The sequence below is a fragment of the Ranitomeya variabilis genome, chromosome 2 (genome assembly GCF_051348905.1).
Source record: "Ranitomeya variabilis isolate aRanVar5 chromosome 2, aRanVar5.hap1, whole genome shotgun sequence".
Classification (NCBI taxonomy): domain Eukaryota; kingdom Metazoa; phylum Chordata; class Amphibia; order Anura; family Dendrobatidae; genus Ranitomeya; species Ranitomeya variabilis.
This window is the reverse complement of record NC_135233.1, coordinates 181,666,313-181,683,058: the sequence shown is the minus strand read 5'-3', so window position 1 is coordinate 181,683,058 and position 16,746 is coordinate 181,666,313. Positions and strand designations below refer to the sequence as shown.

Genomic DNA, 16,746 nt, shown 5'->3' with positions numbered 1-16,746 from the left:
ACACGCGATCAAAAAGACGGATATAAATAACCATGGTACCGCTAAAAACGTCATCTTGTCCTGCAAAAAAACTAGCCGCCATACAGCATCATCAAAGAAAAAAAAAAAAGTGATAGTCCTCAGAATAAAGCGATGCAAAAATAATTATTTTTTCTATAAAATAGTTTTTATCGTATAAAAGCACCAAAACATAAAAAAATGATATAAATGAGGTATCGCTGTAATCATACTGACCCGAAGAATGAAACTGCTTTATCCATTTTACCAAACGCGGAACGGTATAAACGCCTCCCCCAAAAGAAATTCATGAATAGGTGGTTTTTGGTCATTCAGCCTCACAAAAATCGGAATAAAAAGCGATCAAAAAATGTCACGTGCCTGAAAATGTTACAAATAAAAACGTCAACTCGTCCTGCAAAAAACAAGACCTCACATGACTCTGTGGACCAAAATATGGAAAAATTATAGCTCTCAAAATGTGGTAACGCAAAAAATATTTTTTGCAATAAAAAGCGTCTTTCAGTGTGTGACGGCTGCCAATCATAAAAATCCGCTAAAAAACCCGCTATAAAAGTAAATCAAACCCCCCTTCATCACCCCCTTAGTTAGCGAAAAATTAAAAAAAAAATGTATTTATTTCCATTTTCCCATTAGGGCTAGGGTTAGGGTTGGGGCTAAAGTTAGGGTTAGGGTTTGGATTACATTTACGGTTGGGATTAGAGTTAGGGGTGTGTCAGGGTTAGAGGTGTGGTTAAGGTTACCGTTGAGATTAGGGTTAGGGGTGTGTTTGGATTAGGGTTTCAAGAATTGGGGAGTTTCCACTGTTCAGGCACATCAGGGGCTCTCCAAACGCGACATGGCGTCCGATCTCAATTCCAGCCAATTCTGCGTTGAAAAAGTAAAACAGTGTTCCTTCGCTTCCGAGCTCTCCCGTGCGCCCAAACAGGGGTTTACCCCAACATATGGGGTATCTGCGTACTCGGGACAAATTGGACAACAACTTTTGGAGTCCAAGTTCTCTTGTTATCCTTGGGAAAATAAAAATTTGCGGGGCTAAAAATCATTTTTGTGGGAAAAAAAAGATTTTTTATTTTCACGGCTCTGGGTTGTAAACTGTAGTGAAACACTTGGGGTTCAAAGTTCTCACAACACATCTAGATAAGTTCCTTGGGAGGTCTAGTTTCCAATATGGGGTCACTTGTGGGGGGGTTTCTACTGTTTGGGTACATCAGGGGCTCTGCAAATGCAACGTGACGCCTGCAGACCAATCCATCTAAGTCTGCATTCCAAATGGCGCTCCTTCTCTTCCGAACTCTGCCATGCTCCCAAACAGTGGTTCCCCCCCACATATGGGGTATCGGCGTACTCAGGACAAATTGGACAACAACTTTTGGGGTCCAATTTATCCTGTTACCCTTGTGAAAATACAAAACTGGGGGCTAAAAAAATCATTTTTGTGGGAAAAAAAAAAATTATTTTCACGGCTCTGCGTTATAAACTGTAGTGAAACACTTGGGGGATCAAAGCTCTCAAAACACATCTAGATAAGTTCCTTAGGGGGTCTACTTTTCAAAATGGTGTCACTTGTGGGGGTTTTAATGTTTAGGCACATCAGGGGCTCTCCAAACGCGACATGGTGTCCCATCTCAATTCCAGTCAATTTTACATTGAAAAGTCAATCGGCGCTCCTTCCCTTCCGAGCTCTGCCATGCGCCCAAACAGTCGTTTACCCCCACATATGGGGTATCAGCATACTCAGGACAAATTGCACAACAACTATTGGGGTCCAATTTCTTCTCTTACCCTTGGGAAAATAAAAAATTGGGGGCGAAATATAATTTTTGTGAAAAAATATGATTTTTTATTTTTACGGCTCTGCATAATAAACTTCTGTGAAGCACTTGTTGGGTCAAAGTGCTCGCCACACATCTAGATAAGTTCCTTAAGGGGTCTACTTTCCAAAATGGTGCCACTTGTGGGGGTTTTCAATGTTTATGCACATCAGGGGCTCTCCAAACGTAACATGGCGTCCCATCTCCATTCCAGTCAATTTTGCATTGAAAAGTCAAATGGCGCTCCTTCCCTTCCGAGCTCTGCCATGCGCCCAAACAGTGGTTAACCCCCACATATGGGGTATCTGCGTACTCAGGACAAATTGTACATCAACTTTTGGGGTCCATTTTCCCCTGTTACCCTTGGTAAAATAAAACAAATTGGAGCTGAAATAAATTTTGTGTGAAAAAAAGTTAAATGTTCATTTTTATTTAAACATTCCAAAAATTCCTGTGAAACACCTGAAGGGTTAATAAACTTCTTGAAAGTGGTTTTGAGCACCTTGAGGGGTGCAGTTTTTAGAATGGTGTCACACTTGGGTATTTTCTATCATATAGACCCCTCAAAATGACTTCAAATGAGATGTGGTCCCTAAAAAAAAATGGTGTTGTAAAAATGAGAAATTTCTGGTCAACTTTTAACCCTTATAACTCCCTAACAAAAAAAATTTTGGTTCCAAAATTGTGCTGATGTAAAGTAGACATGTGGGAAATGTTACTTATTAAGTATTTTGCGTGACATATCTCTGTGATTTAAAGGCATAAAAATTCAAAGTTGGAAAATTGTGAAATTTTCAAAATTTTTGCCAAATTTCCGTTTTTTTCACAAATAAACGCAAGTTATATCGAAGAAATTTTACCACTATCATGAAGTACAATATGTCACGAGAAAACAAAGTCAGAAACGCTAAGATCTGTTGAAGCGTTCGAGTTATAACCTCATAAAGGGACAGTGGTCAGAATTGTAAAAATTGGCCCGGTCATTAACGTGCAAACCACCCTCGGGGCTTAAGGGGTTAACGTGCAAACCACCCTTAGGGATTAAGGGGTTAATGCTATCAGCTCACAGCTGTTTGTTTAGCCTTTACTGGCTACTTTACTGGGGGAACCCTGAAAAAAATTGCCCAGCCTTTGCTGGTTAGGTTTTATAGGGGACCTCATGTTGAACACCTGTGCGCTGATATTAATAGCCTAGGAAGAGGCCATGGTTATTGGCCACTCTCAGACTAAAAACATCAGCTCTCAGCCGCCCCAGAAATAGCGCATCCTTAAGATGTGCCAAATCTGGCCCTTAGCCTTTGCCTGTTCACTTGCCCTTGTGTTTTTTGTGGGACAAGTTGTACTTTTGAATGACACCATTCACTTTACCACATAGGGTGTGGAAACCTAATTACAAGAGGGGAGAACTTGTGTAAAAAAGCAAAGCACAATTCTGACATTGTTTTTTTGGGACATGTGTTTACGGTGCACATTTTGAGGTAAAAATGACCTTGAAATGATTCTGCTCGTCAATACAATTATGGCAATGTGGGAATTCCCTAACAAAGAGGCTTTCTTCACATGTATTCAGCGTATCTGGAAGCCGTAAATCATGTAACTGAGGCGATGAAGACTATATCTCCGAGCAATAACAAATACTCGGAGGTCACCCGAGCGTGATCGGGAAAACCTGAGCAACGAGTACACTCGCTCATCACTAATGGACAGCAATGTGATACAACCATAAAACGGTATTGAAGTACAGAAATGGTGTTCACACATGCAATTCCAAATGCACTGTATAAGGGTACAGGCAATGTGAATGGACAAAAAAGAAAGCTGCTCAATTCATGGTTCCTAAGTCTGCTAAAGTGCAGAATAGTGCTTACCCATGTGGGAGGATACCAAGTGTATGTTCGTGATGTCGCCCCAACGCACGGTTCGCATATTGGGCTTCTTCGGGGGGCTGTGTTACTGTATTCAAACTTTTATAAATGATAACCATCATATAAACTGATAAGGTTACCAAAGAGTAAGCCACTATGGGTGATACATGCTGTGCTTTTACCCTGTAGCCTTAGACGCTGTCTAGCATCATCCAGTCTGTAATCTGGGGTCATGTTTCATTAGAACAACGCATGTTGACCTGCCGATCGCAAAATGGCCACTCTTATAAACTGCGATTCTTTCAACATAATTCTTCTATTCATAGATAATATGCTTTCAAAGGTGATTTATTCCATATTTATTTATACAAAGACTCCTTACTATTACATATGCTGATGTGTAAAGGTGATAGGTCCTCTTGGCTAGAATTTTGGTCAGGAGTTTCAATTTTACAACATGTCAATTTCTCTTCAGAGTACGCAAAGTTTTATGTGCGGAATTTCCCCATGCATTTGTATTAGATGTGGAAAATCCACCAGTAAAAATACACATTAGCGCTAAAAACATGTGATCCGTAAATGACTATCAATAAAGCCTGGCAATGAAGACAAGAGTGCACTGGACCTGCATCATATGACAGGTGACACGTGAACTTCACCCTGGGTTTTTTATTTTTGTTGATTTTTTTTTTTTTCCTCCCTTACTTCCAAGAGCCATAACTTTTTGTTTTATTTTTCTGTCAATATAGCCGTGTGATGGCTATTTTTTTGTGGGATCAGTTGTAATTTTGAATATCACTATTGATTTTATCATATAGTGTACTGGAAAATGGGGAAAAAAAATCCAAGTTCGGTAAAATTCCATGCAATTCTACAATGGTTTTTCGAGTTTATTTACCATGTTCACTTTATAGCAAAAAAAGACCCGGCAATATGATTTCCCAGGTCAATAAGCGTACAGAGATACCAAATATTCATAAATTTGTCTGAAAATGTTTTTGCTTGTGTCGGCATTTTCCAAGACCCATAACATGCTAATTTTTCAGTGATCTGACAGCATTTAACAGTTAAACAGCTGCGGGTGGATCTCTGATCCACCCGTAGCTCTTAGGCACTTGATGACTGATTTAAATTAGCCATAAAATGCTGAGAAAGATGCAGGCTCGATGTGTGAGCCCGCATCAAAGGCAGGGACACACCTGATTACCTTAATCTGTCATTGGTCGTGAAGGCATTAAAGTGGTTGTCACCTTTCAGACGATCTTTAGCCCCAGATGCAGTTTTTAAATCCTAAACTGGCCGTATTTACCTTCCCCAGGTCCATCCGCAAGACTGCTTCTGTTCCCATTGTTTGGCATTTGTTGCGGGGCTGAGGTTGGTTGACAGCATAGTAACCAATTGGTGAGCACAATAGCTCTGAAAGGGAGTGTTCCATCTAAACAGGCTGAGCAGTTGAGCTCTCTGGCTGCTGATGTGACTTCAGCGCTGCAGCCAATGCTAGCCATCGGAGCAGCAGCGGAGACTTACCGGTGGACCCGATGGATGGTTAGTACAGTGTGACTTGTTCGTTTTAAGAAATTGCAGCTGAGGCCAAACACTGTCTGACAGGGATCTATTCTTTTCGTATGTTAAGCATAGAGGTGAGCGAATATGTTCAGAATCTGTCACCAAATCTATATTGGTACCATATTTGTGCTGAATTTATGTTTGGTGATTGGTTCCAAACATATTTGTTCATTTCTACTGCCATTGACTCCAATGACGTTCGACTGTGTTTGGTGAATATTACAGAAACAGTATTCGGCGCTGATCATAATCAAAACCTAATTTTGAAAAATTTGCTCAACTCCAGTTAAGTTATTCTCTTCTTTCAGTTATCATGAGCACATGATTGACAGTTCAGACTGGTGGAATAGCGGTTTCATGTGCCAAACTGTGCTCTCAGTTGCTTCTAGCAGAGGTAATTTTTGTCTGAGAAGCATTGAAGGAGTGCAGCTGGTCTAAAGGTGGCTAGTGTACCCTCCTAACCTAGGAAACTGGAAACCTCTTATATACTGCAGAGGTAGCCAGTATCTAGGCAATGAGCAATAAATTATCAGATGTTTTATTTCTTGGAGAACAGAGAGGATCTTTAATAAGTAAATTACAAAGTGTCTTGTTTTCACAAGCAGTTTGCAATCATATCCATTTTCGAAGTTGAGACAACCCCTTTAGCCTGTTAGGCTATGTGCACACGATGCGGATTTTGCTGCAGTTTCCCATGAGTTTACATTACAATGTAAACCTATGGGAAACACAAAACGCTGTGCCCATGCTGTGGAAAAACACGTGCGGAAACGCAGCGGTTTACATTCCGCAGCATGTCACTTTCTGCGGATTCCGCAGCGGTTTTACACCTGCTCCAATAGAAAACCGCAGGTGTAAAACTGCAGTGAAATCGCAGAAAAACCACGGTAAATCCGCAATAAATCTGCAGCAAAAACGCAGCGTTTTTGCCCTGCAGATTTATCAATTCCGCTGCGGAAAAATCTGCAGAGGACCATTCTACGTGTGCACATAGCCTTAGGGAAAGAAGTCATTGCTGGAAAACCCCTTGTAATAAAGCTAGAAAATAATCACAGAACAATTTGATTACTTATTTTGTTGGCGATATATGTATATGTGTTTTGTTTTTTGTATAAAGGAAATCCTAAATTAGGTCAGTATTCCCCCAAATTCCAGTCCTCACGGCCCCCAGCAGATTGTTTTCAGGATGTCCTTAGTATTGCATACGTGATTTGGATTATCAAGGCGTCACACATTGCCATAAATTCTCTCACCTGTGCACTGATATACTGAAAGCATTGTGTTGGGGGCCGTGAGGACTGGCGTTTGGGGAAACTCTGATTTGGGATGTAGACGTTAGGCTAGCCTACTGTACATTTATCATTGTTTTGTCTCTCTCCAGGTGCATACCAAATTGAGGTTGCAGATCATGGATTTTTGTTTCCAGAATATGAGCTTGTTACGGAGCCTGAAGAGCTAGATTCTGATACAAGTCTGAATGATGATTCTACATTGAGTCGTGTGGATGAGGAATTAGTGATGTCAAATGCATCATCAAATCTTGGTAAAGGTTATCTCTGTTTTGTGATGTTTCTACGGAGGGGAAAGAGCACACACAGGAGTACATGGGACACACCTAAGCACCCTGTCAGCTTGTTAGGTCAGGGTAGGGGATTGGCTTAGTGAAATGTTGAATGAGACTTCAGTAGAGAAATGAAGCTGCACTGGTACATAGGATCTAGTGACGTGAGCCGTATCCTGAACCCCAGCATGTATTACTGAGAGGAACACCTACAATCCACACTATCAAATAATATGGACGGTGAGGCCGCAAATCCCAGAGAAATCAAACCTTTATTGACCCAAGTGACTTTTCAGCTCCAGTGAGCTTTTTTTTCAAGCATGCTGTAAAGACAGCCTGTCCGCTCGATTTTTTTTTTTAATGTACAGTGAAAACATGGATGTAGTGGTTTTGTAATACATAATAACCCCTTAATGACCGCCGATACGCCTTTTAATGGCGTCAGTTAAAGTTTAACGGCACTGTGGAAAAAGTGTATAGCGCCCCCCCCATATTCAGAATTTTTCTGGGGTCTTGGCTAACGGGGTAGCTGAGACCCCAGAGAACTTGATTCGGGTCGGTTTTTACCGACCCAGTGTTGCGATCGCTGTTATTAACCGGTACAACGGTGACCGCAAAAAGAAGTCAGATTTTCCGTTTAATTTCTCCTCTAATGTGATCGCACATTAGAGGAGAGAGAAACTGGGTCCCCCGATCACCCCCATCCCCTGGTACCTGAGGTGTCCAACCATCCCCCATGAAGTCCCCCCGGCCTCCGGCATCGTCTTTCGGGAGAAAATGGCTGGCTCCCGGCAATAATAGGAAAATGTTCCTATTGGTTCATTTTGATCATTGTGATAGACCCTATCACAGTGATCAAAATAAAAAATAGAATAGTAAATAAAACCTCCTTTTATCACCCCATTAGTGAGGGAAAAATAATGAAATAAAAAATAAATAAATGTATTTCCATTTTTCCATTTAGGGTTAGATTTGTGCTAAAGTGAGTTAGGCTAAGGGGTGTGTTGAGGTTAAGGTTGGAGCTAGAATTGGGGGTTTCCACTGTTTAGGTACATCAAACGCGACATGGCGCCACCATTAATTCCAGACAATTTTGCATTCAAAAAGTCAAACGGTGCTCCCTCCCTTCTGAGCCCTGCCATGCACCCAAACAGTGGTTTACCTCCACATATGGGATATCGGCGTACTCAGGAGAAATTGCAAATTTTCTGGTCCATTTTCTCTTGATACCCTTGTGAAAAAAAAAAAAAAAAAATTGGTTCCAAAGTTAAATGTTAATTTTTTTCCTTCCACCTTGCTTTAGTTCTTGTGAAGCACCTGAAGGGTTAAAAGGGAACCTGTCACCCCGTTTTTTCAAGATGAGATAAAAATAGCGTTAAATAGGGGCAGAGCTGTGCAAACAGGGATGTCACCACACCCATATGACCAGACCAGCGTGAGTGACAGCCCAAAACGGCGACTTTACAAAGGTATTTCGGCAGCATAGGTGGGGAATAAAGGCACAAAAAATACACTAATGTAAAGCACAGCTCTGCCCCTATTTAACGCTATTTTTATCTCATCTTGAAAAAACGGGGTGACAGGTTCCCTTTAATGAACTTCTTGAATGTGGTTTTGTGCATGTTGAGGGGTGCAGTTTTTAGAATGGAGTCAATTTTGGGTATTTTCTATATTGACCCCCCAAAGTCACATCAAATGGTCAGGTGGTCGCTAAAAAAAATGGTTTTGTAAATTTTGTTGGAAAAATGAGAAATTGCTGGTCAACTTTTAACCCTTAGGCTATGTTCACACGCTGCGGGTTTTGCTGCGGACCCGCAGCTGTTTTGCAGCTGCGGGTTTTGCTGCGGACCCGCAGCTGTTTTGCAGCTGCGGGTCCGCATCCTTTTTCCATGTAGGTTACAGTACAATGTAACCTAATGGAAAACAAAACCCGCTGTGCCGACGATCCTTTTTTTCTGTGGAAAATCCGCGCGGATTTTCTGCAGAAAAAAAGAAGGACCATGTCACTTCTTGGTGCAGAATCGCAGCGATTCTGCTCCCATAGAAATGCATTGAACCGCTAACTTCCCGCATGGGGCTGTGCCCACGTTGCGGGAAGTTAAGCGGATAATGTGCCGATGGTACCCGGGGTGCAGGAGAGGAGACTCTCCTCCAGGCCCTGGGAACCATATTTGGGTGTAAAAAAAAAGAATTAAAATAAAAAATTATGCTATACTCACCTCTCTGCGCTGCCCGCGGCGTGCGGTCTCAGTTGCTGTGCCGAACAGGACCTGTGGTGACGTCGCGGTCACATGACCGTGATGACGCCGCGGTCACATGACCGTGACGTCACGAAGGTCCTTGTCGGCACAGCCGCTTGCAGCGCCGGGGAGATCGCGACGTCAGAGGGTGAGTATAACCAATTTTTATTATTTTTTACATTACTATTGGTGCTGGATATTGCTGCATATGCAGCATCAATAGTACAGCAGTAATCCCGCAGCGGAAACCGCGGAACAAACCGCGATAAATCTGCAGGGATAACCGCAGCGGTTTTGCCCTGCAGATTTTCAATTCCGCTGCGGGATTAACCCGCAGAGGAACCCGCAGCGTGTGAACGTGGCCTTATAACTTCCTAACAAAAAAAATGTTTCCAAAACTGTATTGATGTTAAGTAATTTACAGGATCAGTAAATAAAATAAGACATCTCTAGCCAGCTCCTCCGAAACAGCTGCACGCTTAATCCAGTCTCCCAATACTTTACCAACTGCCCCCTCTTCATATTTACCCTTGTTTTTCTTTTAAAATAGTAGAGTTGAGAGCATAGACCACTTCTTCTACACATGGAAGTCTGGTTGCCAGACAGTGTGTGGTTATAGATTTTTTTTTTTTTTTTTTTAGTCTGGTAAAGTATTTTAGAAATAACAAACTATACCTGGGGAGATCCTCCCACACTCCCCATTAATCCTAACACACAGGATTTTGCACGAAGCATGATTTGAATATTAAACAGTTCTGCTATTCTCCCACTTACCCTGAACCTGAGCCATTGGGTCATCCAAAATATTTAGCAACAATGAGTTGTAAACCAGAAAGCTGATTCTCTTTGTTGATTTTGCCTGTACTAAGAATTCTTACAGCCCATTAGAGGATATAGAAAGATCAGAGATGGCTTCCTGAGACCGTATTGCGTGTTTTAGCTATAAGTATTTAAAGAATTCAGTTTTACACAAATTAAACTCCTGTTTCAGCTGTTTGAATGGTGATCAGATGGTTATCAAAGTATAATTGATGCACATATTTCAACCCTCGATTCTTCTATTCTCTAAATCTTCGCAACTCCTCTAGATTAAAGTTGTTCCAGATAGGCGTGTACTATGAGCAGTCTGTCATCCCAACCAGTCCTTTAATTGTCCACCAAATTTTATGGACAAGTGTCTGGGTAGGATATATACTCGAATTACCTACAAATTGGTATTCAAGTATTTCCAGTAAATTCACCCCCATACCCAAGTATTGTAATACTATCGACCCTGCTTCCTGGGCCTCCTTCCATGCCCAGCCTTGGAAGTGCTGAAACTGGAAAGCAAGGGGATACCTCCATACATGAGGCAATGCTAGACAACCCCCATGGTTTTTTGATAATGCAGTTTTTCAAATTTTATTCTGGAGGTCCCTCTTTTTCACACCAAACCTCCTAAAGATATTGTGCATTTTCCTAAACAAGTATATAGGAATCCAGGCAGGTGTTATGCACAACGTAAAAAATGCATGGCATTAAAGGGAACCTGTCAGCAGGAATTTGCTCACTGACCTACAGACAGTCAGGTTTCCACGGTTATACTGATTAAATTGATACCTGGGGTGAAGAAATACGGTACATCTTGTGGTTCTTGTGAAATCAGTGTTAGGCTAAGTTCACATTTGCATATATGTGCGCAGCGTATCACCATGCTAACACAGCGTTTTTTTATCTGCATCATCTGATGCATGACTCCAAAAAAAACTGCGTGTGCATGCGTTTGTGGTTTTTATGCGCATGCGTTCGATAGGACAATTCTTTTCCAGGAGGCTTTCCTTGACACAAGCCACGTCCAATGGGCGTGTCTCATGGAAATTCTGTATATAGACCCTTATACAGATGAAATACTCATCTTTTGCTGCTGTATCCAGCTGAAAGATGGATCTTCGCATGGAGTGCTTATATTGTAGTCTGGATTTGGATTTGAACTTGGCTTATGCCTTTGCTGTTGCTTGTTGTGAAGAAAGAATAAGAGAAAGATGGAGAAGACGTCATCATCACTACTGGCAACACCCATCGTTGAAGTCAGAAAAAGCCATGGAGCCTAACACTCCTTGTACACCGAGCTGCATGCAAACCCTCAGAAGTTTTTTGACTACACCAGGATGTCGGAACAGAGCTTCGATGAGTTGCTGCTACGTGTCAGAGGATCCATCACCAGGCACACAGCTTGTAGCAATTCCTGCTGAGGAACATCAGTTGGTGACCCTAAGGAACGTAATTTTGAAAAAGAAACAACTGTCATTAATATTATTTTTCTAAAAGCCATGTACTTAAATGTTTTTTTCCATTTTCTCTTCCGCAGATTCCTTGCTACCTGAGAGATCTTATCATCTCTACATTTTCAATTCCGGATCGGAGTGTCCACCCTTTCTGGGATTGTTGGAGATACCTGCCGTGCTTTGTGATGTTCTGCATGCAGAATTCCTCCCCTAACCCACAACTGAACTCTGGCTGCAAAATGTTGCAAAATGTATTGATATTTGTAATTTTCCTAACTGTGGGGGCTGTGAACGGCAAACACATTCGGATTAGGAAACCAGTTGGAAGTGGATCCGAGTATTTTTTTAAAACTTTTTATTGAAAGACTCCACAAAATAAGTTGACAAACATATGGTAACACGGCATAAAGTTAAAATAATCCGTATATCAACATTCACATTGATATAGATATGACAACATACCTTCAGTAATAAAGTATACAAACAAACAAAACATAACCTTCAGTATAATATATTCTACCAAGCATTGCACTTCCTAATAATAATAATAATAATAATAATAATAATAATAATAATTTTTATTTATATAGCGCCAACATATTCCGCAGCACTTTACAATTAAGCGGGGACATGTACAGACAAATTCAATACAAGTTAAAACAATTTAAACAGTGACATTAGGGGTGAGGTCCCTGCTCGCAAGCTTACAATCTACAATCAACAGTCTTTATAAATGTTTAAAAGCTCGTTCCAGATCAGGTTATAATATATACATGTTGTGAATCCTACACAGATCATCACTTTCTAGGTCCAGAATAGATGTACACATCAGGGATTATATCGCAAGATTGAAGAGACCATAGCAGCAGGAGCCAGGTGCGTCAATGGCGAGTCACACCACCAAATCTTCTGAAATTTCTGGGGACATCCTCTGTTTCTGTATAATATGTTTTCATAAGGAATTATGTCATTCACAAGTTTCTTACACTGAAAAATCGAAGGAGATTTCCCCCCATCCACCTCAATACTATCGCTTTCCTAGCCATTTAATAGAGCTTCCCGAAGAAATATTCTATCATGGTGGACCCACATCTCATCCACCCAGGATGCACAATTCCGGTCTACATTTAATCGGTATCCCCATTATCCGCTCCAATGTAACAACGACCTCACTCCAATATCTCCGCATAATCCTACCAAATAAGGTGCCAGAAATCAGCCCCGGATTCCCCACACCTGTGACATTCATCAGTCACTCCTCTACCACATTTATGTAATCTACTTGGGGTCAGATAGGATTGGTGAAGAATATACAATTGTTTTAACTTATTTGCAGCAGGTGATATCATCACATGTGCTTCTAGGATATCGCTCCACTGATCATCAGTGATGGATGGTATTAGGTGTCGCCACTTACACTCCACAGCGAGCTGAGTGGATGTGATTTTAGAGTTTAACAGAAAGGTGAAAAAAGAGGATATTACACCTGTGGGTCCTTGAGTTGATAATACGCCTATCAGTGGGTATTTAGATATTCTCAATCTAGGAAAGGGAACTGATACATTATGGCTTGTTTTAGTTGCAGATATCTATAAAAGTCTCTGGGGAATTCCAAACTTGATATGGATTTGTTCGAACGATAATAAAGTTTATTTGGACTCCCATGACAGCACCACGAGAGAGGGGATCTGCCCTTCAGGAACAGGAAACCTACAGATACAAAAGGGCGGCACCTCCCACGTATCAGTTGGTTTCTTGTTCCTGTAGGGCAGTATTTCCCAAACTCCAGTCCTCACGGACACCAACAGGTCATGTTACTTCCATCACCTGTGCAATACTAAGGAAATCCTGAAAACATGACCTGTTGGGGTCCATGAGGACTGGAGTTTGGGAAACACTGTTGTAGGGACTGGATCCTACAGGAGAAGAATCCAATGGATCCCAGGCTGGCCAGCCGACTCGGGTAGCAAGGGGGTCTCCTTCCTCGGCCAGTGCGGAGTTCCTGGAGACGGCACTGCGGTCCTGTCTGGGCTGCATGGCAGTGGCATTCGCAGCAGGGAGTGGAGTCCGGAGGATATCCATCTCCATGGAGGCCAGCGCTGGGTGAGTATTCCCCCCAGGATTTCTGCTCCGGCGGTGCGTGGACTGGGCCAGCAGGGTGGCATGGAGAGCCGTGGGCATGATGGTGAGCACTGACTGGAGCGCCGCTGGCATTCCGGGCATCCCGCGCTGTTCTGAACGCAGGCAGGAAGCATTGATGGGCCACAGTGATGTCGGAGGCGGGGCCGGCGTGCACATGCACCGCAATTCGAAGATGGCGGCGCCCACCGGAATTGCATGCCGGACACACGCAGGGCCCTCTGACCGGTTGGCTGCACCTGTGGGGGCAGAGAGCTAATGAGGGGACGGCGCCTAGCAGATCTGCTGACCGGAAGAGGGGTTTTAAGCAGGCTCCATATTCGGACCCATGCTTCTGGCCTCATTGTCGCTTCATAATGGAGGGAGAGTGATCGTAAGGCCGGGGTCACACTAGACCGTAATACGGACGAGTGCTATGCGATAAAAAATCGCATAGCACTCGGCCCAATGTTAATCTATGGTCCAGCTCCCATCATCCGATATTTTCTCCACCGTATTTCGGATCCGAGGGAACTCGCAGCAGGCTGTGATTGTCAGCGTATCTCGGCCGAGACTCGCCAATGAAAGTCTATGGGGGCGAGAATAAATGGGATTACACACGGACCAGCAGTGTGCATTGCGAGAAATACGCAGCGGTGTTCTATAGAAAAGCCGGTAATTCAATTGCCGGCTTTGCATTTCTCCTTCACAAACCCAACAGGATATGAGACATGGTTTACATACAGTAAACCATCTCATATCCCCCTTTTTTTTTGCATATTCCACACTACTAATGTTAGTAGCGTGTATGTGCAAAATTTGGCCGCTGTAGCTGCTCAAATAAAGGGTTAAATGGCGGAAAAAATTGGCGTGGGCTTCCGCGCAATTTTCTCCACCAGAATGGTAAAGCCAGTGACTGAGAGCAGATATTAATAGCCAGGAGAGGGTCCATGGTTATTGGCCCCCCCATGGCTAAAAACATCTGCCCCCAGCCACCCCAGAAAAGGCACATCTGGAAGATGCGCCTATTCTGGCACTTGGCCACTCTCTTCCCACTCCCTGTAGCGGTGGGCTATGGGGTAATGAAGGGTTAATGCCACCTTGCTATTGTAAGGTGACATTAAGCCAGATTAATAATGGAGAGGCGTCAATTATGTCACCTATCCATTATTAATCCAATTGTATGAAAGGGTTAAAAAACACACACACACATTATTAAAAATTATTTTAATGAAATAAACACACAGGTTGTTTTAGTATTTTATTGTTCTCTCAATCCAGCAGCAGACCCTCGCTTGGCAAAATAATAAACACACAAGATACATACCTTCCGATGACCTGTCACGTCCAACGAGGTAATCCATCTGAAGGGGTTAATTATTTTACAGCCATGAGCTGCGCTAATGCACTCGCTCGTGTCTGTAATCCCCGGGTAATGAAGGAAATCTGAGTGATCTGTACTTACATTGAGTTGCGGTGATGCGCCCTCTGGTGGATGTTCTCATGAACTGCAGCCTTGGAAAAGTTCCCACGCTCGAGTTCATATGAGTTCATCCACCAGAGGGCGCATCACCGCAAATAATTTTTAATAATGTGTGTGTGTGTGTGTGTGTGTTTTTTAACCCTTTCATACAATTGGATTAATAATGGATAGGTGACATAATTGACGCCTCTCCATTATTAATCTGGTTTAATGTCACCTTACAATAGCAAGGTGGCATTAACCCTTCATTACCCCATGTCCCACCGCTACAGGGAGTGGGAAGAGAGTGGCCAAGTGCCAGAATAGGCACATCTTCCAGATGTGCCTTTTCTGGGGTGGCTGGGGGCAGATGTTTTTAGCCACGGGGGGGCCAATAACCATGGACCCTCTCCTGGCTATTAATATCTGCCCTCAGTCACTGGCTTTAACATTCTGGCGGAGAAAATTGCGCGGGAGCCCATGCCAATCTCGGCATACGGATGCCATACGGATGTCACACGGATGTCACACGGATCATTTGATGCGAGGAAATCGCATCCTCGCACTACACACGGATCACTGTTTTTGAAACATTTGTGCGATTCTCGGCCGTGAAAAACAGACCGTTTTTTTATACGTTAAGTGTGTCCCTGGCCTAAGCAGCAGCCTCAGCTGCTGGAAAAGGTACGACAGAAGCCTAAAGAGAAGGAGCGTGGCAGGAGTGACCAGTCCAGTCGTAAGAGCTCCTCCAGGCAGGGATCGAGAGCATCGACTGTGAAAACCCCCCTCATATTCCGGTACCTTTTCACTGTGGGCACTGGTAAGTGATCTACGTGAATGTTCACTCAGTGACGCAGTCCCCCCTTATATTTTTCGTTTTAGGGGAAGAAGTGCATGGGTAAGGCAAAACACAAGGAATGCGCCCTCTGTGGAGTCCCTTTACAAGATTCATGCCCAAAAAAATTATGCAACCCCTGTATCTAGCAGACGGTGAGTTTTCATGGAAGGGGTTTAGTGGCATTAGGTCTAGACACTACATTGCCTTTACTGTCCTCCCTCAGGTAGCAGAAGAATTTCTTAATGTTACTGCAAGCGTGAAAGAGATGGTCAAAAGGCGGAAGTAAGAGAATCCCTATAGTCCCTCTCTCTAGCCGGAAGCTCAAAATGACTTCTTTGGACTCTGATTCTTCTGCGGAAGGGGACAAAAGATGAGGGCTCCTAAAATTCAGTCCCCTCATCCTCTTCTTCAGAGGAAGACTGCCTGCTTCTATCTGCCCCTGGATCGAGTAGATAAGTTGGTAAAAACCAGTCAGAGGAACGATGGACATAGTGGAGCTCAAACCGCAGCTATCCAGACAGGAGATCATGTTCAGTGGGCTGGATCAACGGAAGCGAAGGTGTTTCCCTTTAAACTAAAAGATCCAGGAGCTAATTTTCCGGGAATGGAAAAAGCCTGAAAAGAAGGGCTCTTTACCACCAGCTCTTAAACGCAGATACCCCTTCGACGACCCGGCAGTTAACACCTGGGACAAAGCCCCTAAGTTAGATGCTGCAGTGGCCAAGGCATCAAAAAGAGCCTCGCTACCTTTTGAGGATATGGGGACCCTTAAAGTTCCCCTTGACAGGAAGGCAGGCACCTTCCTTAAGGGAACCTGGGAGATGGCGGTCGGTTCCCTAAGACCAGCTATAGCATCAGCTTGTACGGCCAGATCCATGATGGTCTGGCTGGATCAATTGGAGTCCCAGTTTAAAAGAAGGGGCTTCCAGAGATGCAATTCTGAGTGCCCTACTAGTGATCCAGGAAGCCGCTGCCTTCCTATCGGATGCTTCAGATGACT

General features: G+C 43.1%; 1 protein-coding gene across 5 annotated transcripts in view; it reads left to right on the top strand.

Annotated features, from left to right (window-relative positions):
• PDCD2 (programmed cell death 2) overlaps positions 1–16,746 on the top strand; it is a 119,677-nt gene that overhangs the window by 53,764 nt on the left and 49,167 nt on the right. For all 5 annotated transcript variants that reach the window (XM_077283263.1, XM_077283262.1, XM_077283259.1 and 2 more), the window contains one exon: positions 6,645–6,806. In XM_077283263.1, the coding sequence (XP_077139378.1) occupies positions 6,645–6,806 (162 nt within the window). The remainder of the gene's footprint in view (positions 1–6,644; positions 6,807–16,746) is intronic.